The sequence below is a fragment of the Dasypus novemcinctus genome, chromosome 7 (assembly GCF_030445035.2).
Source record: "Dasypus novemcinctus isolate mDasNov1 chromosome 7, mDasNov1.1.hap2, whole genome shotgun sequence".
In the NCBI taxonomy this organism is placed as follows: domain Eukaryota; kingdom Metazoa; phylum Chordata; class Mammalia; order Cingulata; family Dasypodidae; genus Dasypus; species Dasypus novemcinctus.
In genome coordinates this window covers 45,013,164-45,040,505 of record NC_080679.1, presented here as the reverse complement: position 1 = coordinate 45,040,505, position 27,342 = coordinate 45,013,164, and the positions used below count along the sequence as shown (strand labels likewise).

At 35.3% G+C, this 27,342-nt stretch overlaps 1 protein-coding gene across 4 annotated transcripts in view; it reads left to right on the top strand.

Annotated features, from left to right (window-relative positions):
- Positions 1-217: 217 nt before the first annotated feature.
- The window catches only part of SGO2 (shugoshin 2), a 45,961-nt gene continuing 18,836 nt past the window's right edge, over positions 218-27,342 (top strand). Inside the window, exons 1-7 of one of the 4 annotated variants that reach the window (XM_004458938.4) lie at positions 218-326; positions 12,574-12,708; positions 14,421-14,596; positions 15,409-15,486; positions 18,097-18,182; positions 23,180-23,400; positions 24,381-27,293. In XM_004458938.4, the coding sequence (XP_004458995.3) occupies positions 12,576-12,708; positions 14,421-14,596; positions 15,409-15,486; positions 18,097-18,182; positions 23,180-23,400; positions 24,381-27,293 (3,607 nt within the window). In that variant the 5' untranslated portion in view covers positions 218-326; positions 12,574-12,575. Of the gene's footprint in view, positions 327-7,256; positions 7,426-12,573; positions 12,709-14,420; positions 14,597-15,408; positions 15,487-18,096; positions 18,183-23,179; positions 23,401-24,380; positions 27,294-27,342 lie in introns of those variants that run through there. The other 3 variants (XM_023588907.2, XM_058300405.1, XM_058300406.1) reach the window with 3 other exon arrangements.

The window sequence follows — 27,342 nt, the reverse complement described above, 5'->3', positions numbered from 1 at the left end:
TTATGTGAACAGAGATTCCTTTTTCATTTACTCACCAGCAGTCCGCAAAACGCCACCTACTTCAGGGCCACAGGAGCGCCCCTCTCCTCCAGACTGGCCCCGCCCCTTGCTCGCCTGCCCACGCCCCTTCCAGGCCGGTCGCAGCGGGGCCCCGCCCCTTCCACCGCCCACTTCCTCCCAACCGCCAGCTTTTCCGCTGCCTTCTCGGAATCTGATTGGCTCATCTAGCAACCGCTAACGGCTGAGGCGTTCAAACTCGAGCCCCGGCGGCGGCTTCTCGCCCTAGTGCGGGTCCTGGGTGTTGGTGGGCCCACACTAGAAAAGCGGTAAGTCTGTGACTTTTAGCATTTGGCCTGAGTGCCTTCCTCTCAGATGCGGTCGGTTCCTTTCCCGAGCCGAATCTCCCGGCGTCATATCCGCAGAGCTGCTCCGGGGGACCGAGGTCCCTTTCACCCTCCGCCTTCGGGATCCTGGCTCCGGGATGCTCGTTGAGGGGAGTCCCTCGTTTGGATCTGAGTCGCTGCCCCTTTTGTCCCGGCATTTGTACGCCCAGCTTGTCGAGGGGAGGATGGGCCGCGTGTTAGAATGTCACTTGCTTTGAGGAAGGACTTTTTTGTTTGTGTGATTGCTGTACTCCCTGTTTCTAGGAAATACTTTGTGGCTCATTGTAAGCGCTCAATAAATATCTGCCCAGTGAAGGTTATGGACTGCTTACCCAAGTTCTTGAGTCTTCCTTTGGGTTCTCGTTTAGGAAAGCAAATTTAGGCTGGCTGAAGACAAAGTGGTGAGTAAGGGATGACTGGGAAGAATTTAGAACTTGAGCCAGGTCTTGATGCACAGGTAGGATTTCGGTGGAGCATAGGGAAGATGCTTTTTTTCAGATGTGGGACCCAGTTCAGGATAACTGAATGTAGAACCCAGTATTTCTGATTTGGAGATAGCCAAGATGCTGGTCAGACTTGAGCTACAGAGTAGTAATAAATAGGTAATATTAATGAATTCTGCCTTACGTGTCAAGTCCTGTGTTAAGTGGTTTGCATTTATAGGCTATTTATACCCTACAATGAGAAGCTCTGTAATTTTAAATCTGGAAATTAAGACTTGGAAATGCTAAGATCACGTAACTTTGTTTTATTTTTTTAAACAAATCAATTTTATTAATACATATTAATAAAGCATACAGTTCATCCAAAGTGTACAAACCTATGGTTTTTGGTATAATCACATAGTTGTGCATTCATCAACTCAATCATTATTAGAGAATTTTCACTGTTTCAATAATAATAATAAACAGACAAACAAGAAGATTCTTCACCTCTCAATCTTTATCCTTCCCCTACTGTAAATAGCTTCTATTTCTGGCTATTCTTGTGCAATTATCTATTAAGCAGTTTTATTGAGATATATCCACAAACATACAATTTATCAAAGTGTATAATCAAAGACTATAATTTGTGCATTCATTACCACAAAAAGTTTTAGGACAATTTCATTCCTCCAGAAAGAAAAACTCCATACCCCTTATCAGTCCTTTCCCAGCCATGCATAACCACTAATCTAATTTCATCTTTATAAATTGATATATATTATATATTTACATATTATATAAATGGAATCTTAAAATACATAGTGCTTTATGTCTGGTTTCTTTCACTTAGCAAAATGTTTTCTTTTTCTGGTATTAGCAACTTATAGTATTAATATACATTTGTTCAGTTTGAAAAATCCTCTTATATATGCAAGTTTGCCAGTATTCATATTTCACATGTGGTTTTACTATGCTATATAGTCCCATGTTACATTTTTTAGCTTTCCTTTTTTTTTTTAAGATTTGTTTTTATTTCTCACTCATTCCTTCCCCCACCCCCGCCCCAGTTGTCTGTTCTCTGTGTCCGCTTCTATTCTTGTCAGTGACACTGGGAATCTGTGTCTCTTTTTGTTGCTTTGTCATCTTGCTGGGTCAGCTCTCTGTGTGTGCCGCACCACTCCTGGGCAGGCTGAACTTTCTTTCGTGCTGGGCGATTCTCCTTACCGGGTGCACTCCTTGTGCATGGGACTCCCCTAGGCAGGGGACACCCCTGCATGGCACAGCACTCCTTGCACAGCACTGCATGTGGGCCAACTCCACACGGGTCAAGGAGGCCCTGGGTTTGAACCCTGGACCTCCCATATGGTAGGTGGATGCTCTATCCATTGACCCAAGTTCTCTTCCCTAGCTTTCCCCCTTAAGCCCTTTTCATAACCACATAATAGTACTGCTAGTTTCAAACATTATGTTGGGCTTTCACCTTTTCTATTCATTTCCAAAGATTAACATCCTTTTTACACTTCTGTATAAGTTAACCCTGAGCTTTACATTCTGTAACCTTATTCTATTTCCTGGTGATCCATATTCAAGTTATTAAATCCATAAGATTACAAAATATTTAGTTCATACACAGTCATATAGTATTTGTCCTTTTGTGTCTGGTTTGGTTCATTCAGCATAATGTCCTCCAGATTCATTCATGTTGTTGTATGTGTTACAACTTCATTTCTTCTTACAGCTGCATAATATTCCATTGTGTGAGTACACAACAGTTTGTTTATCCATTCATTGGTTGATGGGCACCTGGATTGTTTCCAACTTTTGGCAATCATGAATAATGCCCACCGCTATAAACATCAGTCTGTTTGTGTCCCTGCTCTCAGTTCTTCTGAGTATACACCCAGTAGTGGTATTCTTCCAAAAGGTCAGGTGGCAAATCTATATTCAACTTCTTTAGAAACTGCCAAACAGTCCTTCACAGTGGCTGTACTGTTCCACATTCCCACCAACAGTGAATAAGTGTTCCTATCTCTCCACTTCCTCTCCAACACTTGTAGTTCTCTGTCTTTTTAATAATGGCCTTTCTAATAGGTGTGAAGTGATATCTCATAGTAGCTTTGATTTGCATTTCCCTAATTGCTTGTGATATTGTACATTTTAGTGTTTTTGTTGCTATCGTAAGTGGAATTTTTTCCCCCTGATTTCCTCCTCAGATTGTTCAAAACTAGTGTAGAGAAATATTGATTTTTGCATGTTGTTATTGTATCCTGCCACTTTGCTGCTCTCATTTATTAGTGCAAGTAGGTGTGTAGTAGACATTTCAGAGTTTTTAAAATAAAGGATCATGTCATCTGCAAATAGTGAGTTTTAGTAGACATTTCAGAGTTTTCTAAATAAAGGATCATGTCATCTGCAAATAGTGAGTTTTAGTTTTACTTCCTCTTTTCCTATTTGGATGCCTTTTATTGTTTTTTTCTTGTCTAATTGCTCCAGCTAGAACTTCTAGCACAGTGTTGAAATAACAGTGGTGACAATTGTCATCCTTGTGTTGTTCCAGGTCTTAGAGGGAAAGCTTTCAACCTTTCCCATTGAGTACAATGTTGGCTGTGGGTTTTTCATATATGCCTTATATCATACTGAGAAATTTCCCTTCTATTCCTACCTTTCGAAGTGTTTTTTTTATTAAGAAAGGATGCTGATTATTGTCAAATGCCTTTTCTGCATCAATGTAGATTTTTTCCTTCAATTTGTTAATTGGTATAGTACATTAATTGCTTTTCTTACGATGAACCAACCTTGCATACCAGAAGTAAATCCCACTTGGTCGTGATGTATGAGTCTTTTGATATGCTGTTGGATTTTATTTACAAGTATTTGTTTAGAATTTCTGCATCTATGTTCATAAGAGAGATTGGTCAGTAATTTTCTTTTCTTGAGGTATCTTTATCTGGCTTTGAAATTAGGATGATGTTGGCTTCATAAAGTGTGTTAGATAATTTTCCCTTTTCTTTTTGGAAGAGTTTAAACAGGATTGGTGTTAATTCTTTTTGAAATGCTTGGTAGAATTCACCTGTGAAGCCAACTGTCCTGGAATTTTTTTTGTTGGGAAATTTTTAATAATGGTTCAATCTCTTTAAATGGGATGTTTTTTTTATTTACTTTTTTTTTTTAGATTTATTTTTATTTATTTCTTCCATCACCTCGTTGTTTTGCACTTGCTGTCTACTCTTTGTGTCTGTTCATTTTATGCTTGTCTTCTTTTTAGGAAACACTGGGAGCTGAACCCAGGACATCCAGGTGGGAGGGAGGTGCCCAGTGGCTTGAGCCACCTCCACTCCCACTTATTGTATCTCTCATTGTGTTTCTTCATTGTGTCTCTTCATCACATCATTTTGAGTCAGCTTTCCACACCAGCCCATCGCATCAGCTTGCTGTCTTGCTCATTTTCTTTAGGACACACTGGGAATTAAACCCAGGACCTCCTGTGTGTAGGCTGGTGCCCAACTGCTTGAGTCACATCCACTTTCCTGTTAAATTCCTGTATATCTTGTAGCATCAGTGTAGGTTGTTTATGCATTCCTAGGAATTTGTTCATTTCATCTAGGTTGTCTAGTTTGTTGGCATACAGTTTCTCATAATAATCTCTTATGATCCTTTTAATTTCTATGAGGTCAATTGTAACTTTGCCCCTTTCATTTCTGATTTTATTTATTTGCTTTTCTATTTTTTTTCTTTATTAGTCTAGCTAGGGGGTTGTCAATTTTATTCATCTTCTGAAAGATCCAGCTTTTGGTTTTTTCGATTTTCTTTTTTGTTGTTGTTCTCAATTCCATTTATTTCTGTTCTAATCTTTATTATTTCTTTCCTTCTGCTTGCTTTGGAAATGGTTTTCTGTTCTTTTCCTAGTTTCTCCAGTTGTTCAGTTATATCTTTGGATTTTAGCTCTTTCTTTTTTAATATAGGCATTTAAGGCTGTAATTTTCCCTCTTGATGTTGTCTTCACTGTATCCCACAAGTATTGATAAGTTGTGTTCTCATTTTCATTTGTCTCAATATATTTACTAATTTCACTTACAATTCTTCTATGACCCACTGACTATTTAGGAGTGTGTTGTTCAGTCTCCTCACATTTGTGAATTTACCTCTTTGTATAATTTCAATCTTTTTGTATTTATTGTGACCTAACATGTGTTCTATCCTGGAGAAAAATCCATGAGCACTTGAGAAGAATGTATAACCTACTGAGTTTGGGTACAACATTCTGTATGTCTATTAGGTCTAGCTCGTTTATCATATTGTTCTCTGTTTACTTGTTGATTGTCTGTCTAGTTTTTCATTCTAATGAAGTAACGATGTAAGTGGTGTGTTGAAGTCTCTAACAATTATTGTAGAGATGTCTGTTTCTCCATTCAGTTTTGTGAGAGTTTGCCTCATGTATTTTGGGGCACCCTGGTTAGGTGCATATCTATTTATGACCATTATTTCTTCGTAGTGGATTGTCCCTTTTATTAATATATAATGGCTTTCTGTATCTTTTATAACTATTTTGCATTAATTCTGACAGGTGTACACTTGCTTCTTGGACATGTAAGTTCATTTCTTTTGTGAGAGTTGGGAAATATTCAGCTATTATTTCCTCAAATATTCTTTCTGCCCCTTTCCCCTTCTCTTCCCCTCTGGAGCTCCCATGACTTGTATGTTGTTTGTTTCGTGTTGTTGTAAAACTCCCTGACCCCTACTCAATTTTTCCCATTCTTTTCTTTCTTCTAATTCAGCTGTTCTGTCTTCTGTTTCACTTATTCTTTCTCCTATCATTTCAAGTCTGCTGTTGTATGCTTCTAATGTATTTTTTATCTCACCTATTATGTCTTTTCATTCCCATGATCTCTGTTAATTTTCTCTTTGGGTCTATTCAGGTTTTCACATTCTTCTTAGTGTTCTCGATGTCTTTTATCTTTTTATCCATATTGTCTTTCAACTCATTAATTTGAGTTTGGTTATTTGTTTGTATCTTAATGGTAGTTTTCTCAAATCCTGCATCTCTTCTGGAGCTTTGATATATTCCTTTTCTTGGGCCATTTCTTCCATTTTCTTAGTATGGCTTGTAATTTTCTGTTAATATCTAGGCATCTGATTAGAATGGTGAGATTATTCAGAAGAAAGTCCCATGTCTTTCTAGTCTGCCATCTTCCTGGAAATCCACATCGCTTTTTTTTTTTTTTTTAACTTTAAAAAATTGAAATATATCACTCATACATAAACATACATAAACAGTAAATGTATAATAGTTTTGAACTTAAAAAACAAACATATAGCATCATACAAACATATATAACATCTCACCCTACCACCAATAACTTACATTGTTTTTAAACCTTTTTAACTAATGATTAAAGAACATTGTCAAAATATTACTACTGAACAAAGTATTTTCCCCTAACCAATCTGATTATTATTATCTTTATATCATTTATATATGAACATACATAAACAATTAAGTGTATAGTAAAAATTGTGAACTTACAAAGCAAACATGCATGAAGTCATGCAGGGGTCCCATACATCAACCCTCCACCAACACCTTGTATTGTCATGAGACTTTTGTTGCAAACTATGAAAGAACACTGTCAAAATCTTACTACTAATCATAGTTCTTATCTTACATTTGGTGTGTTTTTCCCCCAACCCACCCTATTATTATTTTTTCAATATATTTTTTATGAAAGAAGTTGTAAACTTATAAAACAATTATGCACATGTCCAGAATTCCCAAGCAGAACCCCTCCATGAACACACCACAGTGTGATACGTTATTTGCTACAGATAAAATAAATATCATCTGATTATTGCCATGTCCATAGAATACATTTGGCTCACTTTTTCCATACTGCCTCAGTATCAACATAGTATATCTTTTGCTTAGATGCAAGAAGAATATTTCTACTAACCACAGTCCATAGGTCACTCCAGCTGTATTTTTCCCATGCTTCTCCACATTCCCAACACCCTGCAGTAATGATATACATTTATTGTAGCTCACAAAGGACACTCCTGCATCTGTACCATCAACTACAATTCTCACCCACCTTTTGGCTTACTGTGCCATCCAGTTCCTAGATTATTCTCAAGCATTCTGGCATTTACATAACTAGACTACCATCTTAAGTCACATCCCCATTTATAAACTAGCTGTTACTTACTGTGTGTTACCATCCACTCTATACATTTCCACATTTTTACAGTAAACCTAATTAAAACTTCTACATACATTAAACATCAGTAATCCAATCAGTCCTTCTCTTATCTTCTTTAAGAATCCATCACCTACCACTGGACTTGAAGATAATTTCCAATAATTTCTTCTACAAGTTTTATGGTTTTTGCTTTTATTTTTAGTTTTTTTTTTATCCATTTTGAGTTAATTTTTGGATCCTTTTTCCTTCTTTCAGCTATGGATGACCAATTCTTTCAGCACCATTTGTCGAATGGATTGTTCTGCATGAGCTCTGTGAGTTTGACAGGCTAGTCAAAATCACTTGACCATACCTGTGAGGGTCTGTTTCTGAACCATAAATTTGGATCCATTGGTCTATTGTGTCTGTCTTTAGGCACTATAGGTAGGTAGTATAATTTAAAGTCTGGAGATGAGGGTTCACTTTTCCTTTTTATGATGTTTCTGGCTATTCAGGCCACCTTACCCTTCCAAATAAATTTAATGATCATGTTTTCAGTTTTTTCTTTGATGCTGGTGGTATTTTTATCAGGATTGCATTTAATCTGTATGCCAATTTGAGTAGAACTGATACTTTAATGATATTTAATCTTCCAATCCATAGCTTGGAATGTTCTTCCAGTTATTTAGGGCTTTTTTGATTTGTTTTAACATTGAGTTGCAGTTTTCTGAGTACAAGTGCTTTACATCATCAGTTAAGTTTATTCCTATTTGAGTTTTATCTGTTATATTTTCTTTTTACCACTCTTTTGACACTTTAGTTACTTTTATTGATGTAATCTTCATTTCTAGACTCTCTTCCAGGCCTCTCTCTCCTGTCTTTTCTTTTCAGGCTCTAGCACACCCTTTAGTATTTCCTGAAAATCTGGTCTCTTGCTTAGAAATTCTCTCAGTTTCTGTTTATCTGTGAATATTCTAATTTCACCCTCATTTTTGAAAGACAGTCTTGCTGGATATAAGATTCTTGGCTGGAAGTTTTTCTCTTATAGTATCTTAAATATATCAGACCACTGTCTTCTTGAATTCATGGTTTCTGGTGAGAAATCAGCACTTAATCTTATTGGATATCCCTTATGTGTTATGCATTGCTTTTCTCTTGCTGCTCTCAGAATTCTCTCTTTTGTCTTTGGCCTTTGACATTCTGATGAGTATGTGTCTTGGAGTTGGTCTATTTGGATTTTTTCAGATGGGAGTACGTTGTGCTTCTTGGACAGGGATATCTATGTCCTTCAGTAGGGTTGGGAAATTTTCTACCGTTATTTCTTTAAATATTCCTTCTGCCCCTTTTCCCTTCTCTTCTCCTTCTGGAACACCCATGACACATATGTTTGCATACCTTTTGCTGTCATTTAGTTCCCTGAGACCTTGTTCAATTTTTCCATTCTCTTCTTCGTCTCTTCTTTTGTATGTTCACTTTCAGAGGCCATTTCTTCAAGCTCACCAATCCTTTCTTCTGCCTCCTCAAATCTGCTATTATATGATTCCAATGTTTTTTTAAAATTTAATTGATTGTACCTTTCATTCCCATAAGATCTGCTATTTTTCTATGTATGCTTTCAAATTCTTCTTTGTGCTCATCCAGTGTCGTCTTAATATCCTTTATCTCTTTAGCTGTCTCATTGAATTTATTAAGGAGATTTGATTGAACATCTATAATTAGTTGTCTCAACTCCTTTATGCCATCTGGAGGCTTATCTTGTTCCTTCAATTGGGCCATAGCTTCCTGTTTCTTGGTGTGGATTATAATTTTTTGTTGATGTCTTTGCATCTGGCTTAGTAGAGTATTTATTCTGGATGCAGTTTTTCTCTTTAGTTTAGGGATTCCTATCGTTTCTCCCTTGCTGGTTGCATAACAGGATCCAAGCATGTAGTTGGTGCTGTAAGCTGTGGAGGCTCAAGCTGCCCTCATTGCACCAGGGACCAATGATGCTTCTTCCAACTTTCTCCTTTGCCAGAGGTAGGGACAAAGTCACAGATATGTGGAATAATCTATGTCACATAGCTTTTTAAATGTTGGAACTTGAGATCCAACAAAGTTCTAATCACTATCTATAATCCTTCAGGCTCTATGTGATAAATTATCCTGGAATGGGGCTCCATGGGACCAGATCTGTTTTCTAAAGTCCCACTTGGTCTGGTCCTTGATATGGGGGGTGAGAGGGCAGTGTTAAGGAAGGCTCCTTCATTTCTGGCATGAGCATTTGGATGGGTGATTGATAGTGCCATTTTTAAAGTTAGGGAACTGTGTAAGAGCCAGCTTAATGGAGTGCACCATTGAGCTACAAATCAGTTTCCTAATTTGTAAAATGAAATTTGGTCTTCCTAACTGGAGTTTTTGGAACATGGACTAAATTTGTAAGTTACAATCCTTTTCAGGTGTGAGACTCAACTATTTGTATGGAGTTTCTGTGTATGCCTGTGTTCTTTCTATGTATAAAATTACTGTATAGTGAATAGGGATCATCCTTGATTTTAAAGGTTATTTGTTCTCTTTTTTCTATTTTGCAAAACTTTAGAAGCATTGAACTTTGGTGGTGAATGGTTCTTTGTTCAACTTCTTTCCTATTACAGAAATTTCTTTTAAAACCATCCTCCCATTATTTGCTTGACACCTTGACACATTCTGCCTTCTGCTCAACACTTTTTTTTTATATCATTGTAGCACATTCTTTGCATTTGGTGAATACATTTTGGAGCACTGCTATAAAATGTTTTACATTTATGCTGATACATTTGATACATTTATCAATGCTGATACATTTATGCTGTTTTACATTTATGCTGATAATAGTTTACATTGTAGTTTACATTCTCCCCCAGTACATTCAGTGGACCATGGCAGGATATATAATGTCCAGCATCTGTTCCTGTAACATCATTTAGGACCACTTCAAGTTCCAAAAATGCTCCCACATCACATCTATTCTTCCCTCTCCCTACCCTCAGCAACTACCATGGCCACTTTCTCCACATCAGTGCTACAATTTCTTCCATAACTAGTCACAATATTTGTATAGTAGAATATCAGTAAGTCCACTCTACTTCATATTTTATTCCTCCATCCTGTGGACCCTGGGATAGTGCTATCCACTCTACCTCTATATATAGAGGGGGCTTAGATCCCACATGGATGATGAATGCAATTCTCCTGCTTGCAGTTGTAGGCACTCTTGGTTCCCTAGTGTGGTGGTTGACCAACTTCACCTCCCTGTTAGTTAACCTGGGTAAATACAACAAAGCAGAGAGTAGAAGTTTCAACTCTGCTGAGGCTCAGGGCCTAGCTGGCACAAGGACAGTCCAGAGATTCAGGTCTCCTGAGTATGCACCAACCCTCATGCCATCACAGGTTCAGTAAAAGTGACAGAAGAGACGTGTAGAAAGGTCACTTCTGAATCCAACTCCATCACACTCAGGAACACAAATTCCAAAGTAGGGCCCACTGATATGGCACTGAACTCCAAATCCATCTGCCATGACCATATACCCTATGAATCTCCATAGCCCTCAAGAGAACCAGTACCTGGGATTGTATCTACTTTGGCTATCTCTGGGGTCCTGCTGAGGTATGCATAAGCGCAATCCCCCTGATGACTTCCCAACTCTTTTTTGAAGACTCTTAGCCATATAAACTCATTTGTCTTTGCCATTTCCCCCTTTTACTCAAGGTCAAAAGGCAGTTTTTAACACATGATCCTACATATAGGCTGAGATATTCTGCTGGTCTGAGTTGACCCTTTTATTCAAGGTTTCTTTCTAGTTGCATCACCTGTTAGTGATTGATAGTAATCCCTCAGCGCCAGGGAGGCTCATCCCCGGAAGTCATGTCCCATGCTGGCGAGAAGGTAATGCATTTACATGCTGAGTTTGGCTTAGGGAGTGGCCACATTTGAGCAACATGCAGGCTTTCAGGAGGTAACTCTTAGACATCCTGCAGCTCTAGGCCTAGTTCATATTTCAGGCACACAGGCTCATAAGCATAGTCATCAGTATCAAGGGCTCATCATTGGATCATTCTTTTTCGTTGGTCTTTGCCATTGCACTTGGGGGATTGTTGCTGTTCCATTGAGGAATGTGACAGAGCTCCCCTGGGTAGGAATTCAGCACTCCCTCAGTTGTCATTTGTAACTGTAACTACTATGAAAATACCCAACATATATCCAAACATTTTTATGTACCCTATATACATGCCCTGGAGAACTCCCTCCCAATCATGTGCGCTCCATCAATAACACCCCACACCAGTGTTCATTTTTTAATTCTTGCATTTATATGTTAATTTTTTCAACAAAAATTTATCCAGTAGCTGCTGTATTCAAGGCATTAGGGCTATAGCAGCAAACAAAATTGGTAACAATCTATGTCTTCATAGAGCTCACATTTAGTAGAAGATAGACAATATGCAAATTAAATAAGAAAATTATTGTATGTTGGACATTGATAAGTCAATGGGGGAAAATGAAACAGGGAGGAGAAAGGGGGGCAGATGAGCAAGCCCTATGGTCATTTGAAGGAAAAGTCAATACAAAAGAAAAGAAATACAATGGTGCTGTAACTGGAGCTTGCCAAGGAGGTTATTGTGGCTGCAGCTAAGTGGGCAAGAAGAAAAGTAGTGAAGAGACCTGAGAGATGTACTGGTGATGGACATTGGCTTACCACAGGGACCTAAAGAGGGATATGCAGAGCTGGGTGGAGATTAGATTGAGGGAGATGATGATGACCTGGGAATCTGGGAATTCTTGTGGTGATTGACATAAAGAACAGTGAGATTAGTCTTGTGGACTCAAAGTAGATAGTGGTAAGGAGGTTGAGTACTGGAGTTTAAGCAGGTACAGGAAACAGGGTTTCCTCTAGATCCCTGCAAATGGAGGCAAGGAGACCTAAGTAGGAGATGGAGGCTCAAAATCCTACTGTACCTTCTCAGTGAAACCTTTCCTGACCCTTTTCTTCTGCCTTAGCAGTTAATCGCTTCACTTATACATTGTGTATTATATCCATTGTTCTTATACTATAAAGTAATTATTTTTAGGTAATCTTCCTGTTATCCCTTATTAGAATATAAGGTCTAATAGACCATAAATCTAATACACTAATAGACAAAGTTTAAGATTTCCTGCCTGCTTCTTCTCTTCAGCCCCTACTAGAGTTAGGTATGTTTTCTGATCTTCCATTAAACCCTGTGCATATCTCTTTTAAGGTTACATTTTTTACATTGTATCAATGTCTCTACCCATAGTGGACTACCCATTCCATGAAAGCAGAGATCATATCCTGTCACCTGACCCCATTTCTTAGCACATAAAATGTAATATAAATTTGAATGAGAAAGCAAAAGTCATTTTTCTTTTTGGTTTCTACTTTACACCACATTTAATTACATTCATATTTTAAAATTTAATACAAAAATTTTTTTCAAATGCTCTTATATATAAAGTGTATTTTTTAAGCCATGGTCATTACTTTTTAGCATCTATTTATTAGTTAACCTTTTATCTTTTATTAATTAACAATACTTTTTTTTTCTTTTGCACGTCAGTGATGGAGAACCCAGAGATCGAAACTAGCTCACTTTTTACCCCAGGAATTAAGAGACATGTGAAAGACAAAAGAATTTCTAAATCTGCTAAATTGAATGTTTCTCTTGCTTCAAAAATCAAAGCAAAAATAATAAGTAAGTGCCATTAGTTTGGAAGTATACTCACATTTTTACTTCTCCCTGGAGAACTAACATGATATTAGGTTCCTTATTTTATCAAGTATAGTAAGTATAGACTTCATCTCCTAGTAGTTGGGTGATTATGATGACTTATCCTCAGGGCTGAAAACTGAATTTTTAGCGTTAAGACTGAGATGGCCCAAGGCAGGGATCTCCTACACTGGAAAAGGGCCAAAAAGAGCTAAAAATAGTAACAGATTGTTCTTTTGGCATACTATAGCTGCTCCAGGAAGGTGGGTAATCTAGAGGTGGTCAGCTCAGAAAGGGTACTGTTATCGGTGATTTAATATAGCCAGAGCTTATCAGGAGAGCTTTTTAGATAGGATGTCGATTCTGGAGTTAAAATGTGAGGCAAAAAAGGAAGTAGGAAAACTCCCCAAAATAAATCTTAATTAAACTTTACTACTGAAAATGATCTCCATTGTTTGTACCCATCTTAGCAGAAGTGAGGGAGGGATCCTTGTTGTCACATTTCCTGCTGGTATGTCTCCTGCAAAAGATCATTGCATATACCTTGTGAAATAGCTGAGCCACCTTCATATCTTTAATTTGTGATTTTTGTTCTGCCCAGATCTACAAAGCTCTGTTATACTTCCCATAGTGGCTGTTTCCTGCTGTTTCTTCAGCAGGACCATTGCATACTCACCGATAGAAAAGAATACACTGAGTTTTACGAGTGCAATAGAAATATTATCACCCTTTAGCTTCTGGTATTCCTACACTGTTTCTAATCTATTTCCATTTGTTATCAAAGTAGGCTATTGGAAGCTCCTATCTCTGTGCCAAGGATAAAATACTTTCTTTGACCCTGTTTTTTAGGTTCTCTAACTTTTCCTGAGTATTTCAGAAATATTAAATTTTATAAAAGTTATTTTGCATCCATTTTACTTGTAGTCTGTGAGGATGCTATTTAATAGTGGCATGCAAATAAAAATAATGAAAAAATAATTCTTTTAAGTATCAAGGGATTACATTACATTTACCAAGAAAGTCACAGTAATATTTTTGCTACTCACACAATAATATTTCAGGAGTGATTTAAATAATTTCCATAGTGATTTTGAAGAGGTGAAGTCAAGCTTAGATTGTGATAGATGCCTAGAAATAGTTCCCAAGTATTCTGTCTGATGGTGTTGAAGATCCTACAGGGTTAGATGGCCTGCCCAACATTATAATAATTATGCCCCCTTTCACTCAAGATTTTAGAAAATGGACTTCAAAACAGAGCATTAACTAATTTGTTCAGTTCTAGAGCCACAGAAACTGACAGATCTCGATTGGCTACCCTAATTCCTGTGGTACATCTCCAGTTAGGGCTTTAGAATCCTACCTCCTAGTCAAAGGGCAAAAAGTATCAAGATTTCATTTTTGTAACTAATCTAATTATTATCTAAAGTACTGTATATATCCTTTTATTTCTATTTCTATATTCACACACATTCCACCTTCCTCACAATTCCTTTATTCTTCCTCTTTCATCTAGTTTTTATTTCTTCAGCTCCAACCTACAGACCTACATCTGAATAGGCATTCTCTTTTCTAGTCTTCATTTAAAACCTATAAAGTGAAGTACATTTTGTCAAAATAGTTTTACTCAGGAATATGAAAATTTATTAAGGTATAATCTTATAAGTTGAATACTAACTTTTTAAAAAATCTTTTTACAGATAATTCTTCTATTTTCAAAATTTCTTTAAAGCACAACAACAGGGCATTAGCTCAGGCTCTTAGTAGAGAGAAAGAGAATTCTCGAAGACTTACAACTGAAAAAATGCTATTGCAAAAAGAAGTGGAGAAGCTGAATTTTGAGAATACATTTCTTCGTTTAAAGCTAAATAATTTGGTATGAAAGTTATATTGTGTTTGAATTCTAAAACAAAACTAAAATCTTTAAACTATATTATAGAAGCTCTAACAATAGTTTTCAGATCTCCAATTGTGAAAAAAATTTTCAAGTCAGTATGCCATTTAAATCTATGTTAAAGGACAAACTGCTCATGGGATATTTAAATGTTTCTTAAATCTGTGTTCTAAATGTGTGCTTTGTACTCTGCAAACCAGTATAGTACCTTAACCAACTTTTGATTGCTTATCACAAGCAAAGGTTGGTGCATTAATTTTTTTTTTTAATGCTGGGCGTAATGCCTTTAGTGAATTTAAAACAGGGAAGTTCACAGAGTGTTTATATTCTCCTTTAATCCTAGTGTTTCACTGGTCATAAGTCAAATAGAATGAAACCTATAGAATGAAAATTGTAATAGTTGGTTTTTGTTCTTCCAACTTCCAACAGTCAGAGCAATAAGAACTAATGAACACCTAGGCTTTAACCATATATTCTAAATCTAAAATGAGCAGAAATTAATTTAAAATGGAAAATAGCTTACTATACTTCAGGGTTAAATTCCAGTGCCTGATGAACTGTGTTCACTTGCCAAATGATATATTATTATGCAAAGATAGAAAAATGTTTATAGAAAAATGTAAAATAGATACCTCAAAAGCATTCAAAATGCATATATATGTGGGTATATATGTATGGCTATAAGGAATATACAGTGTAGTTCCTAAATTATTTTCTGTCTTTTTTGCACTATGGCACATTATAATAAACTCTGAATCTAATTGATAAAAGTGATCTTCATTTTACCTATGCAGAATAAGAAGCTTATAGAAATAGAAACACTCATGAACAATAACTTGATAACTGCAATTGAAATGAGCAGTCTCTCTGAGGTAAGTAGAATTTATATGTAAGTAGGGTAAACTTTAAATATCACTGAGGAAAATTGAGATTAGTTAAATAGCACCAAGGTTAGAGATTCATATTTTAAACTTTGGGCAGAGGAGTGATAATATCTATTTTAACCAGTTAATAGCACATTGTTATTAATATAATCAGTCCTTGAAACTATTATATAAAATTAGTTTATGATTAAAGCAGCACAGAATTAGCTCTCTGGAACACAATAGTCCTTAAATGCAAAAACATAAAGGAAATTAGTAAAAGTTAAGGTAGGGAAGCAGACTTGGCCCAGTGGATAAGGGCATCCGCTACCACATGGGAGGTCCGTGGTTCAAACCCCCAGCCTCCGTGACCCGTGTGGACCTGGCCCATGCACAGTGCTGATGCGTGCAAGGAGTGCCATGCCATGCAGGGGTGCCCCTGGCGTAGGGGAGCTCCATGCACAAGAAGCACGCCCCGTAAGGAGAGCCACCCAGCACAAAAGAAAGCGCAGCCTTACCAGGAATGGCGCCACACACACGGAGAGTTGACACAGCAAGATGACACAACAAAAAGAAATACAGATTCCTGTGCTGCTGACAACAACAGAAGAACACACAGCAAATGGACACAGAGAACAGATAACTTGGGGGGGCTGGGAGGGAAAGGGAGAGAAATAAATAAAATAAATCTTAAAAAAAAAAGTTAAGGTAGCATTTCAGATTATCAAGGAATTGGTACCATTGGAAAAAAAGAAAAGGTTGACACAATTGAAAAACTATTTGAGGAAAAAGTAGAGTCAGAGTAAGTGCTTCCCTGCTTTAATTGTTCTTCTTAGCACTTCCCACTATATAGCATACTATATAATTTTTCTTACTAATTTTATTGTTCATCCTACCAGAATATAAGCTTTTTGAGGGCAGGGAATTCCAGCTGTACCAGAATAGTGTCTAGAATATAGTAGAATGCAATATACTTATAAAATGTTGAATACTGTTTCCCGTTAAAAATGATCCTCTCATTTATTTTTTTAGGTTGAAGTACATGTTTATCCTGCAATAACTATGCTGTCTGAGCTTTTTAAATAAAAAATAATGTTTAACAACATTATTTAACACTTATGACTATAATCATATGGTCTTTTTTTTAGGTGTATTAATATGATGACTTATTTTAATAGCTTTCCTAATTATGCATTTCTGGAATAAACTCCAGGAATGATTTATTTTTCTTTTAATTTGCTGCTGAATTCTTTTTTGCAAGTATTTTATTTAGAATTTTTATATTATATTCATGTGAGGTTTCTTTTTTTTATTTTCAAGAAGTTTCTTTTTTTAGATATATTCATATACTATACAGTCTATCCAAAGTGTGTAATCAGCGGCTTTTAGCATAATCAGTGTTGTGCATTTGTCACCACAGAAAATTTTAGAACAATTTCATTAGTCAAAAAAATAAACCCATACCTTTTAGCAGTCATCCCTCAATTCCTCTATGCTTCCCTAGCCCTACATAACCACTGATCTACTTTCATTTTTATAAATTGATTTATATTTATATTTACTCATCTCACATGGCCGCCTCTGACATCAGGACCCCAGGGTGGGGCAAGGTGGATTTTTACCACTGGAAGGTAATGAAAATCCTGGCTCTCCACCACACCTCTGTCACCATCCCAGAATAGAGGGATAGAAATCCAGGATCCTCATGCATTCTCCACTGACAGCAGTGGGTAGAGAAGTTCTCAATTATCACTGGGTTGTCCCAGCTTCCCCTAGGTCTTTTCACTCCCTGGTTTAAGGGAGAGGTACCATGTTATAGCTTGGTGGGGAAGTCTAGACTTTGTACCTTTGTCAAAAATTAATTGACCAGCAGAGTAGATGTAGCTCAGTGGTTGAATGCCTGGTTTGCATGGGTTTAATCCCTGGTACCTTCTTTAAAAAAAAATTTTTTTAATTGACCTAATATACGCAGATCTATTTCTGGACTCTGTTTTATTCTATTAATCTATTTGTCTATCTTTATGCTAATACTGCACAGTCTTAATTACCCTAACCCTGCAACTTTGTTTTTCAAAGTTATTTTGGCTATTCTAAGTCTTCTGCATTTCCACATGAACTTTTAAAAATCAGTTTGTCAATTTGGCTATACTCTTTGTAGTACAGCTTAACATTATAATAGAAAAACATGATTGTATGTTGCTTAATTTTATGGTCTTTACTAAATAATTGAAACATGTTAATTTCAGGAAATGTAGTTAAGCAAAAATCTAAACTATTAAAATCAGCCAGATCTTGGAAAAAAAGCCACTTAAAGATATGTATTTAAATACATAAAATATATGTGTGGTTATACACATATGTATTTATTGCTGTGCATAGAAGAAAGTTTGGAAGGTTATATACCAAAATATTAGGGATGGTATCTTTGAGTAACATGGTTAAGGATGAACTACATTTTAATCTCAACACCACTTTATTCTCATTTAATTATTAAAGACTAATTCAAAATTTATTTTACTACTATTGATATCCTTGTATAATTTGATAATTTAATATTAAACATGGTTTAATGAGATTAGAGATTAGTTTCTTTTCATTTTCCTTGTTCTTTTCAACTAGTTCCATCAGAGTCCCTTTCTACTACCAGCTAGTCAGAAGAAACGGGTTAGTAAACAGTGCAAGTTGACGCGTCTCCCATTTGCAAGGTAATTTATTCAAAACTTGGTTAAATTCCCTTGTATGTTTCTATTTAAATTGGACTTTGAGTAGTTTTTAATTTAGCTTATTTCCTTGAAATATAAAAGAGCAGTTAAAACTAAATATTAAAATACTTGTTAATATTGCACTAATAAAAGAAATTGAAGACATAATCGTTTTAAACTTTGATAATATTCGTTTTTCTCATAGACCCTAGAGAAAGAGGTGGGTCTTTAGATATATTGTTTAATTTACACTAATTCAGATTGCATAGTTTTGTTTTGTTTTATCTTGTTTTGAGGCAGTACTGGGGATTGAATCCAGGATCTTGTCCATGTGAAGCACGTGCTCAACCACTGAGCTACATCCAATCCCTGATTGCCTAGATTTGATTTGATTTGATTTATTTTTATTTTATTTTTTAAGATTTATTTTATTTATTTCTCTGCCTTCCCCCCATTGTCTGTTCTCTATATCCATTCTCTGTGTGTTCTTCTGTGTCCACTTGCATTCCTGGCATGTGGCACTGGGAAACTGTTGCTTTTTTTGTTGTGTCATCCTGTTGTGTCAGCTCTCCATGTGTGCAGCGCCACTCTTGGGCACACTGCACTTTTTTCGCTCAGGGAGGCTCTCCTTATGGGGTGCATTCCTTGCGCGTGGGGCACCCATACGCTGGGGACACCCCTGCGTGGCATGGCACTCCTTGCATGCAGCAGCACTGCGCATGGGCCAGCTTACCACACAGGTGAAGAGGCCCTGAGTATCGAACCCTGGAACCTCCATATGGTAGGCAGATGCTCTATCAGTTGAGCTACAACCGCTTCCCTGCATAGATTTTATATGACAAGATCAGTGTTTGTGTATTTTGCACAGTGTTTCATCAGCCTATAATTTGCCCACTGTGTTCTACATGAGATAGTTTGTGGTGTCTTTTTGTTACAGGTTGTCTCTTCAGAGCTCTAGGGAAATTTATACCTCAATTCAATAACCAAGTTTATCTGTGATATCCTTCTACTCTTAAGTTCTTTTCTTTCTTTATCCCTAGGTCACCACTGGTCTCATCTTGTTTTCTGCCATGTAAATCTGATAACTGTTTCTACCTTTTTTCTTTTTTTTTAACTTTTATAATGGGAATTTTATTTAGGGTAAAAACTTATAGTTCCAAGGCCATGAAATGTTCACATCAAGGCAGCAGAGATGCTTTCTCACCAAAGTCAGGTACTGGTGATCCTGTGGTCCTGCCATGGAGTGAAGCAAGATGGCGGCTGATCTCTGCTGAGGTCCCTGCTTTCCCCTCCCACTCTGTATCTCCCAGAGCCCAGCTGTGGTAGATTAGGCTGGGCCTGTCACCTAAGCCTTGTGTGTTGTTTGCCCAGCCCCCTGGTGGCCTCTTTCTGTGCCTCGGTGCTCTCCTGATTCCAGACTTCAGGACCTCTCTCAGCCTCTTCCAGCTTCACTGTTTTCGTGCAGTCCCCTCTCACAAGGCAGGATCAATATGGCAGCTTACTTTCTCTGTGACTCTACCTTATCTTGCATACTGCCCCAAGCTTTAAAATTAACTTTTGTCTTTGCTATTCCTCTCCTGTCCTAAATTCCCACTTTTTATTAATTTGATTGTAAGTCATAGAAAGTACCCTAGTGCAAAATTATCATTTTAAAGATAAAGTCATTGAGGCTCAATGGAGTGAAATAACCCAGTGAAAATGCATCAACTAGCAGCATTAAAATCCTCTTGCCTCTTTAGACAGTATTCTTTCTGCATGTAAACCAATAGCTTATAGGTTTAATGGTTTTATTTAAATTGAAATGTTATCTATACCAAAGTAAGAAATTGCCTTTTTTTTTCTGTTTTTACTGTTTTTATTTTTATTTTATTTTCAAAGTGTATAATAAGTGGCTTTTAGTATAATCACAATGATGTGCATTCATCACCACAAAAAATTTTAGAACAATTTCTTTACTCCAAAAAGAAAAACTCCACACCCTTAGTATTCTTCCCCAGCCAACATAACCGATAATTTAACTTCATTTTTATAAACTGATTTATATTTATATTTTATATAAATGTAAGCATATAATATGTAGTACTTTGTTCTGTTTTTTTCACTTAGCATAATGTTTTTTCCCTGATATTAATGTCTTATACTGTTAACATACATTTGTTCAACTTCAAAGAAAAACATTCTTATATATGCTCTTTAACCCATATTCATATTTCACATTTGGTTTTACTATGCTATACATTTTTTACATTTTTTAGCTTTCCTTTTAGTAGTATTCATCACCTTAGACTTTCCCTTTAAACCCCTTTCATACCCATATAATAGTACTGCTGGTTATAGACATATTATATTGGACTTTTACATTTTCTATTCATTTCCAAAGGTTAACACATATCCTTTTTACCAGTTCTGCGCAAGTTAACCCTCAGGTTTTTATTCTCTAACCTCATTCTAAAAAGAATAAAATAAAAATAAAATAGATAAAGGATTTTTCATATTTTCTGTTTCTTCTCAAGTAAATTTTAGAAATGTTTGTCTTTCAAGAAAATAAACCATTTTTTCTGAGCTGTCAAGTTTATTGGCATGTTTATTATATGTCCTTATTATTCCATTACTGCTTGTAAGATCTATAATGAGGTTTCTTTCTTTCATTCCTGATATTAGTATAATAGTTTATATCTTCTGTCTTTCTTTGTCAAGCTAGCTAGAGGTTTCTCAAATTTTATTTTGATTTCTTTCTTAACTCAGCTTTAAATTTCATTGATTTTTTTGTTTGTTTTCATCATGTAACATATATATAACATAAAATTTTCCATTTTAACCATTTTTAAGAAAATACTTGAATGGCATTAATTGCATCTATAATACTGTACTTACACGCTTTGTCCTTTCGGTCTGGATTGTTTCACTCAGCATAATGTTTTCAGGGTCCTCTAGATTGTAACAAGTATTAAAACTTCATTCCTTTTTATGACTGAATTCTATTGTATGTATATACATTTTGTTTATCCATTCATAATTTTATGGACACTTGGGTTGCTTCCATCTTTTGGTCATTTTGAATAAGGCTACTATGAGCACTGATATACAAATATCTGTTCAAGTCCCCATTTTCATTTGTTTTAGGTGTATACCTAAATTGAATTGCCAGGTCCTATGGTGATTTTATATTTAACTTTCTGAGGAACCACCAAACTGTTTTCCACTGCACCATTTTTCATTCCCACCATCAGTGCTCAAGAATCCAAATTTTTCTGCCAATACTTACTTTCTGTTTTTTGTTTATTTTTCAAAATTATAATAGCCATCCTATTGGGTATGAAGTGGTATCTCTTTGTGTTTGTTTGGTGGTGGTGGTTTTTTTCTTATTTGTTCAAATAGATGACTTGCAAATATTTTCTTCCATTCTTTAGAGTTGTCTATTCACATTCTCGATAATGTCCTTTGATGAACAAAAGTTTTTCATTTTCATGGAGTCCAGTCTTTTTATTTTTTCTTTTGTTGCTTGTGATTTGATGAAAAAGCTACAAATCCATTGCCAAAACTGAAGTCATGAAGATTTACTTCTATGTTTTCTTCTAAGAGTTTTATAGTTTTAGCTCTTTCATTTAGGTTGTTAGTCCATTTTGGGTTAATTTTTGTGTGTGGAGTGTAGGTGCCCATATTTCTTCTTTTGTGTGTGCTTATTCAGTTGTCCTAGCACCGTTTGTTCAATAATTTTGGCACCATTGTTGAAAATCAATATGCCATAGATGTTTGGGTTTCTTTCTAGACCCTCAATTCAATTTCATTAGGCTGTATGTCTATGGCAGTACCATACTGTTTTAATTACTGTAGCTTTGTGGTTAAGTTTTTAAAAATTGGAAGTATGCGTCCTCTTACTTAGTTTTTTGTGTTTTGTTTTAAAAATTATTTTGGCTAACCAGGCCCCTGCAGTCTCATATGAATTTGAAAGTCAGCTTTTCATTTCTGTAAAAAAGGCCTTTTGGTTTTTTATGGGATTGCATTAAATCTGTAGATCACTTTGGGTAGTATTGCCATCTTAGTAATACTAAGCCTTCTAGGCATTCTTTAATTTCTTTCAGCAATGTTTTATAGTTTCCAGCATATAAGTCTTTCACCTCCTTGGTTAAATTTATTCCTAGGTATTTTATTCTACTTGACGTTGTTGTAAGTAGAATTGTTTTCTTAATTTCCTTTTTGGATCATTCATTGCTGGTGTGTAGAAACATAACTGATTTTTGTGAGTTTATGTCCGTTTATTTTTGCTATCTTGTTTTCCTAAGGGGCTTAGAAATTTCCTCCCAGTGGTTATTCCACTAGTAATTACCTTTACATTTTAACAAATATTTTTCAATATTTATTTTCCTCATTATCAAGAATTTTTTAATATCTATGTTTTTTTTCAGGGTGCAAGGCGAGATCTTTAGCATTAGGTGATATTACTCTATTTGAATCTAAGATGTCAGTTTATCAAGTCATTTTTATGGATTTCTGCTTTCCATTTTTTTTCTCCCATAGAGTTTAACTACTTTAGGAATATGGTTTTCTTTTACATGGATAGTTTTTGGAAACAGCAAATTTATTTCTCCTTTACTTTGTATATATTTACTTCTGAAGCCAGAGTTTTGGGTTTCCATAAAATTAAATTTAGGTTTGGGCAAAGTGTAAATATAATAAATACACATTTGTAAGTATGTTTGAAATACACTTATTTAATAGTAATTTAATAAACCAACTATTGATTATGTCAGATATCTCCTTTTATGTCCATTGTGACTAGGGGATAAAAAAAATTCCTATTTCGTAACAAGTTCTGCATTTCTAGAAGCTATCTATTTCCTACCTATAATTGTCTTCATTGAACAAGAAAAGGTACCTGGGTGGAGTTTTTGGTTGGATATTAAATAAATGGAATGTAGAAAGAATTGTCCGTGCAATTTTCTAAATAATTTTTGTACAATATAAAATTCCTCATTCCAGAATTTTCCACTTTCCTTTAGGGTTCCATTAACTTCAACTGATGATGATGATGACATTAAAGAGAAAATGCATTGTGACAACATCATACCAAAGACATCACCTGATATTTCCTCTTCATTATCAAATAGACATACTTTGTCGACTCAGGAAAAGTTGGAATTGTTATTCGTTAAAGAAAATAATCAGAATATTTTAGACAATTCAGAACATATTTCTTCTATTGTTGATATACTTCCCAAAGGTGAGATTGTTTTAAAAATTTATTTTGAGTGTTTGTATCAAATAGTTATATCCATCATATTTTCTTCTTGAGGTCAGTGATGTACAGTTAATAAGTTAGAGCTCTTATATTGGAGTTTTGCTACCTTCTGCCATTTAAAACTAAATATGCTTATGTGTTAGATGCATAGTAGCCTAATACTGTTATGTGGAAGCAGTTTAGAAATGAGTTGACCTAAAGAGATTTTTCTTGGTATCCTACCATATGAATTGAAAGACGCCATAAATTTATTTATTTTCACCTTGTTCTTTTTATTGCTAAGAAAATTTGAGGTCTAGATAGGTGCAACGAACTTCTTCAAGATCATTTCCAGTTAGTGGTAAAACAAAAATGTGAGCCTGGGTAATGACTGAGCAGGAGAAAATGATAGTTTTTATGTTTTATTAATATGGTATTTATAAATGATAATCCTATGGTGTATTCTTTGTTGCCTATGTATTTGTCATAGATATTTGGATTAAGGTATGGAGCCATAATTGTATTGAATTTAGAGCTTAGAATTCTTTTTTGCTTCAGAAAGTTTATATATGTTAAACTTATGTATATTGAATTTATATAAATTTTAGCTGCCTGCTGTTAGCCTTTTGATAGTAACCCTTTTCAGAATTATCACTGTGATTTGGGTTAATGTGCTTACCTCCCGCCACTCTAGAAATATGTTAATAGCTATACTGTTAACAACACTCTATTGTTGGGTGTGAGGCAGATGCATTCTCAGTATGTATTTTCTGTACATACAAATGTAAAATATGACTTAGGTATACTGTCATTATTTCTACTTCATTTTTTTGTTATCTTAGTTTCTTGGTAGTATACAGATCTTAACAACACATTGTTAGAAATCTTATCTGTGGAACAGCTTGATTTTAATCTCATTTTTTTAAAAAAGTAAATTCCTTTTCATTACTTTTTTCTGAATTTTCTTTATCTTTATTTTATAGAAAGCCATTCTCTTTCAGATCAAAGTTCCAAGAATTCCCTAATGAGTGAGATGAAAAATGTTCAGTCCATAAGTCATAGAAAAGAGAAACCATCTCCTAGTAATGTGACTGAAAGGAAGAAGCGTGTATCCTCTTGGGAGTCAAATAATCCTTCTGCAGATGTTCCTTTTGTGACAGATTTAGATCACCAACTAGTTTCAGGTCCAGATTTAAATTGGAGCAATGAGATAAATGAACATATTGATGAAGTAAATATTAACAGGCAAATACCTCATTGCCTTCCTGCTTCATCTTTTGAGTTTATGACTGAACCTAATATACAGGACATGAATAAAGTTCAGAGTAATGATGACTTTCAGTTGCAGAAAACTGTGTATGATGCAGACATGGATTTAACTGCTGGTGAAATAAGCAAAATTATTACAGTTTCAACAGGCACTAAAAATAAAAGTAATAAAAAAACAAATGATTGTGGATTGAAAACTTTCAGAAAAGTGAAAGATTCAAGCTCTGAAAAAAAGAGAGAAAGATCAAAGCGACAATTTAAAAATACTTCAGATGAAGATGTTAAGGAAAAGATTGAAAACAAACCAGAAAGAAGATCTGTTGTTCTAGATGGAAAAGGGGATTTGGAAGATCCAAATTTTATTTTCAATACTGAACAGTTGACTCAGGTGAACATACTAAGGGAAGTAATACCTGATAACAGCTTTGATCAAGATGACAGACAAAGTATACAGTGTAATAAAAAGAGAAAAAAATATATAATGAATGCGCAAGAGGAAATATATTCTTTTTCCCAAAGTTCCGATAAATTCCAGCAAGAGAGTAAATTTGATACGGGTCAGATTTCCCTAACTTGTAATAAAAGTAAAGCTTCTAGACAGACATTTGTGATTCATAAGTTAGAAACAGATAACTCATTCCCAAATGAAAAGGGTAAGGAAATCTTTTCTGAAAACCTAGAAGTTGCAAATGAATCTCAAACTGCTGATCTTTCCACCAAAGAGAATGGAAATTTATTTGAGTATGAGACCCAGAATACACTGTATTTAAAAAAGCATGTCACTGATTTGCAACATGTTCAGCAAAATGAATCAAAAATAAATAAGAAGCTTAAGCAGAAAGTAAATCGGAAGACACAAATAATTTCAGAAATGAACCAGATATATGACAGTGATAATAAAGATGTACATAGCCCAGAAAAAGGTAACTTTTTCTTCCAAACCCAAAAGGATAAAGAAACTATCTCTGAAAACCTTGAAGTCTCAAATGAGTTTCAAGCACCTACTCTTCACACCAGTGATAATGGAAACCTGTGTGATTGTGAGACCCAGAGTATGCTGGGTTTGCAAAATCAGTTAACTGATATGTACCCTGTTCAGCAAAATGAATCAAAAGTAAATAAGAAGCTTAGGCAGAAAATAAATCAGAAGACAGAAATGATTTCTGAAGTGAATCATATAGCTACTGACAAAGGTGTGCATTGCCCAGAAAAGGCTGATAACTTTTTCTTACTAACTCAAAAGGATACAGAAACAATCTCTCAAAACCTCGAAGACCCAAATGAGTTTCAAACACCTACTCTTTCCACCAAAGATAGTGGAAATTTATGTGATCACGAGACTCAGAATGTTTTGGGTGTGAAGAAACATGCCCATGATATGCAACCTGCTTGTCAAAAGGAATCAAAAATAGAAAAGAAGCTTAGGCAAAAGGTATATAGGAAGACAGAAATAATTTCAGAAACAAACCAAATTTATGAGAATGATGAAAAAGGCATGCATGATCCAGAAAAAGGTGACTTCTTTTCTCTAACCCAAAGGGATAAAAAAGCTGTTTCTGAAGACCTAAAAGTTACAAATGAATTTCAAACAGCTGATCTTTCCACCAAAGATAATGGAAATTTATATGATTGTGGGACCCAGAATATATTGGGTTTGGAAAAGCATGTCACTGGTATACAAACTGTTCAGCAAAATGAATCAAAAATAGGTAAGAAACTTAGACAGAAAGCAAACCAGAAGACCCAATTAATTTCAGAAATGAACAAGATATATGAGGATAATGACAAACATGTACACAGCCCAGAAAACTATACAAAAGATCCTGATTTTAAAATAAATAAATCTAAACAAAGAACTGAATGCCAAAGCATTAGCAGTGGATACTGTATGGAAATCAACAGTAATGAAAAGGAAAACTATGATCAAACATCAAGTCCTTACAAACTAGTTAAAAAGCATTGGAAAGAATCATCAGCCAAGGCAAAGAACATTTTGGGAAAAGGCAAGAAGAGCAAACCTATTTTGCAGTTAATAGATTCTTCACAGGCTTCTATCTGCTTAGAATCAGGTCTTAAAAAAATTAGTAATGAGTCCCATTTTGATCCTGGAAACCAAATTGAACTACATACAAATCAGAAGCAAAGCATTATAACTCTGAATAAAAAAATGGATATCCCCTTTGTGGAAGTGATGAAAGAAGAAAAGTACAAGGTCAAAAAAGTAAATAGAATGACATCCAAATCAAAGAAAAAGAAGACCTTCATAGACTCTTCTCCCCACAGCTGTGAAATAATGGAGATGTTATCTGATGTTGTTCAGGGAAAGTCAGTTCAATCTGAACAAACTGATAAGACAAAAAATTTGGAGAATAAGGAAATTGTCACAATTGAACCAGACCTTTACGCAAAGATGTTTAAATCTTTATCTCGGATATATTCACCTAACAGACAGGATTCTTCCTGTAACACTGTTCATGAAAGTCAAACACCTTTAAGTAAAACACCAATAATAACAGAAAATTTTGCCCTGAAGAACTCATCAGTCTTTCAAGTAAGTGATGATGCGCATAAGAAGATAAGAGAGACAAAATTTAAAGTCAGCCAGGGAACGCAAAGATCAGGAATAGGTAAGTTAATATCTGAAGTGATTTAAGTTTTAAAAGTGACTTTTATTTT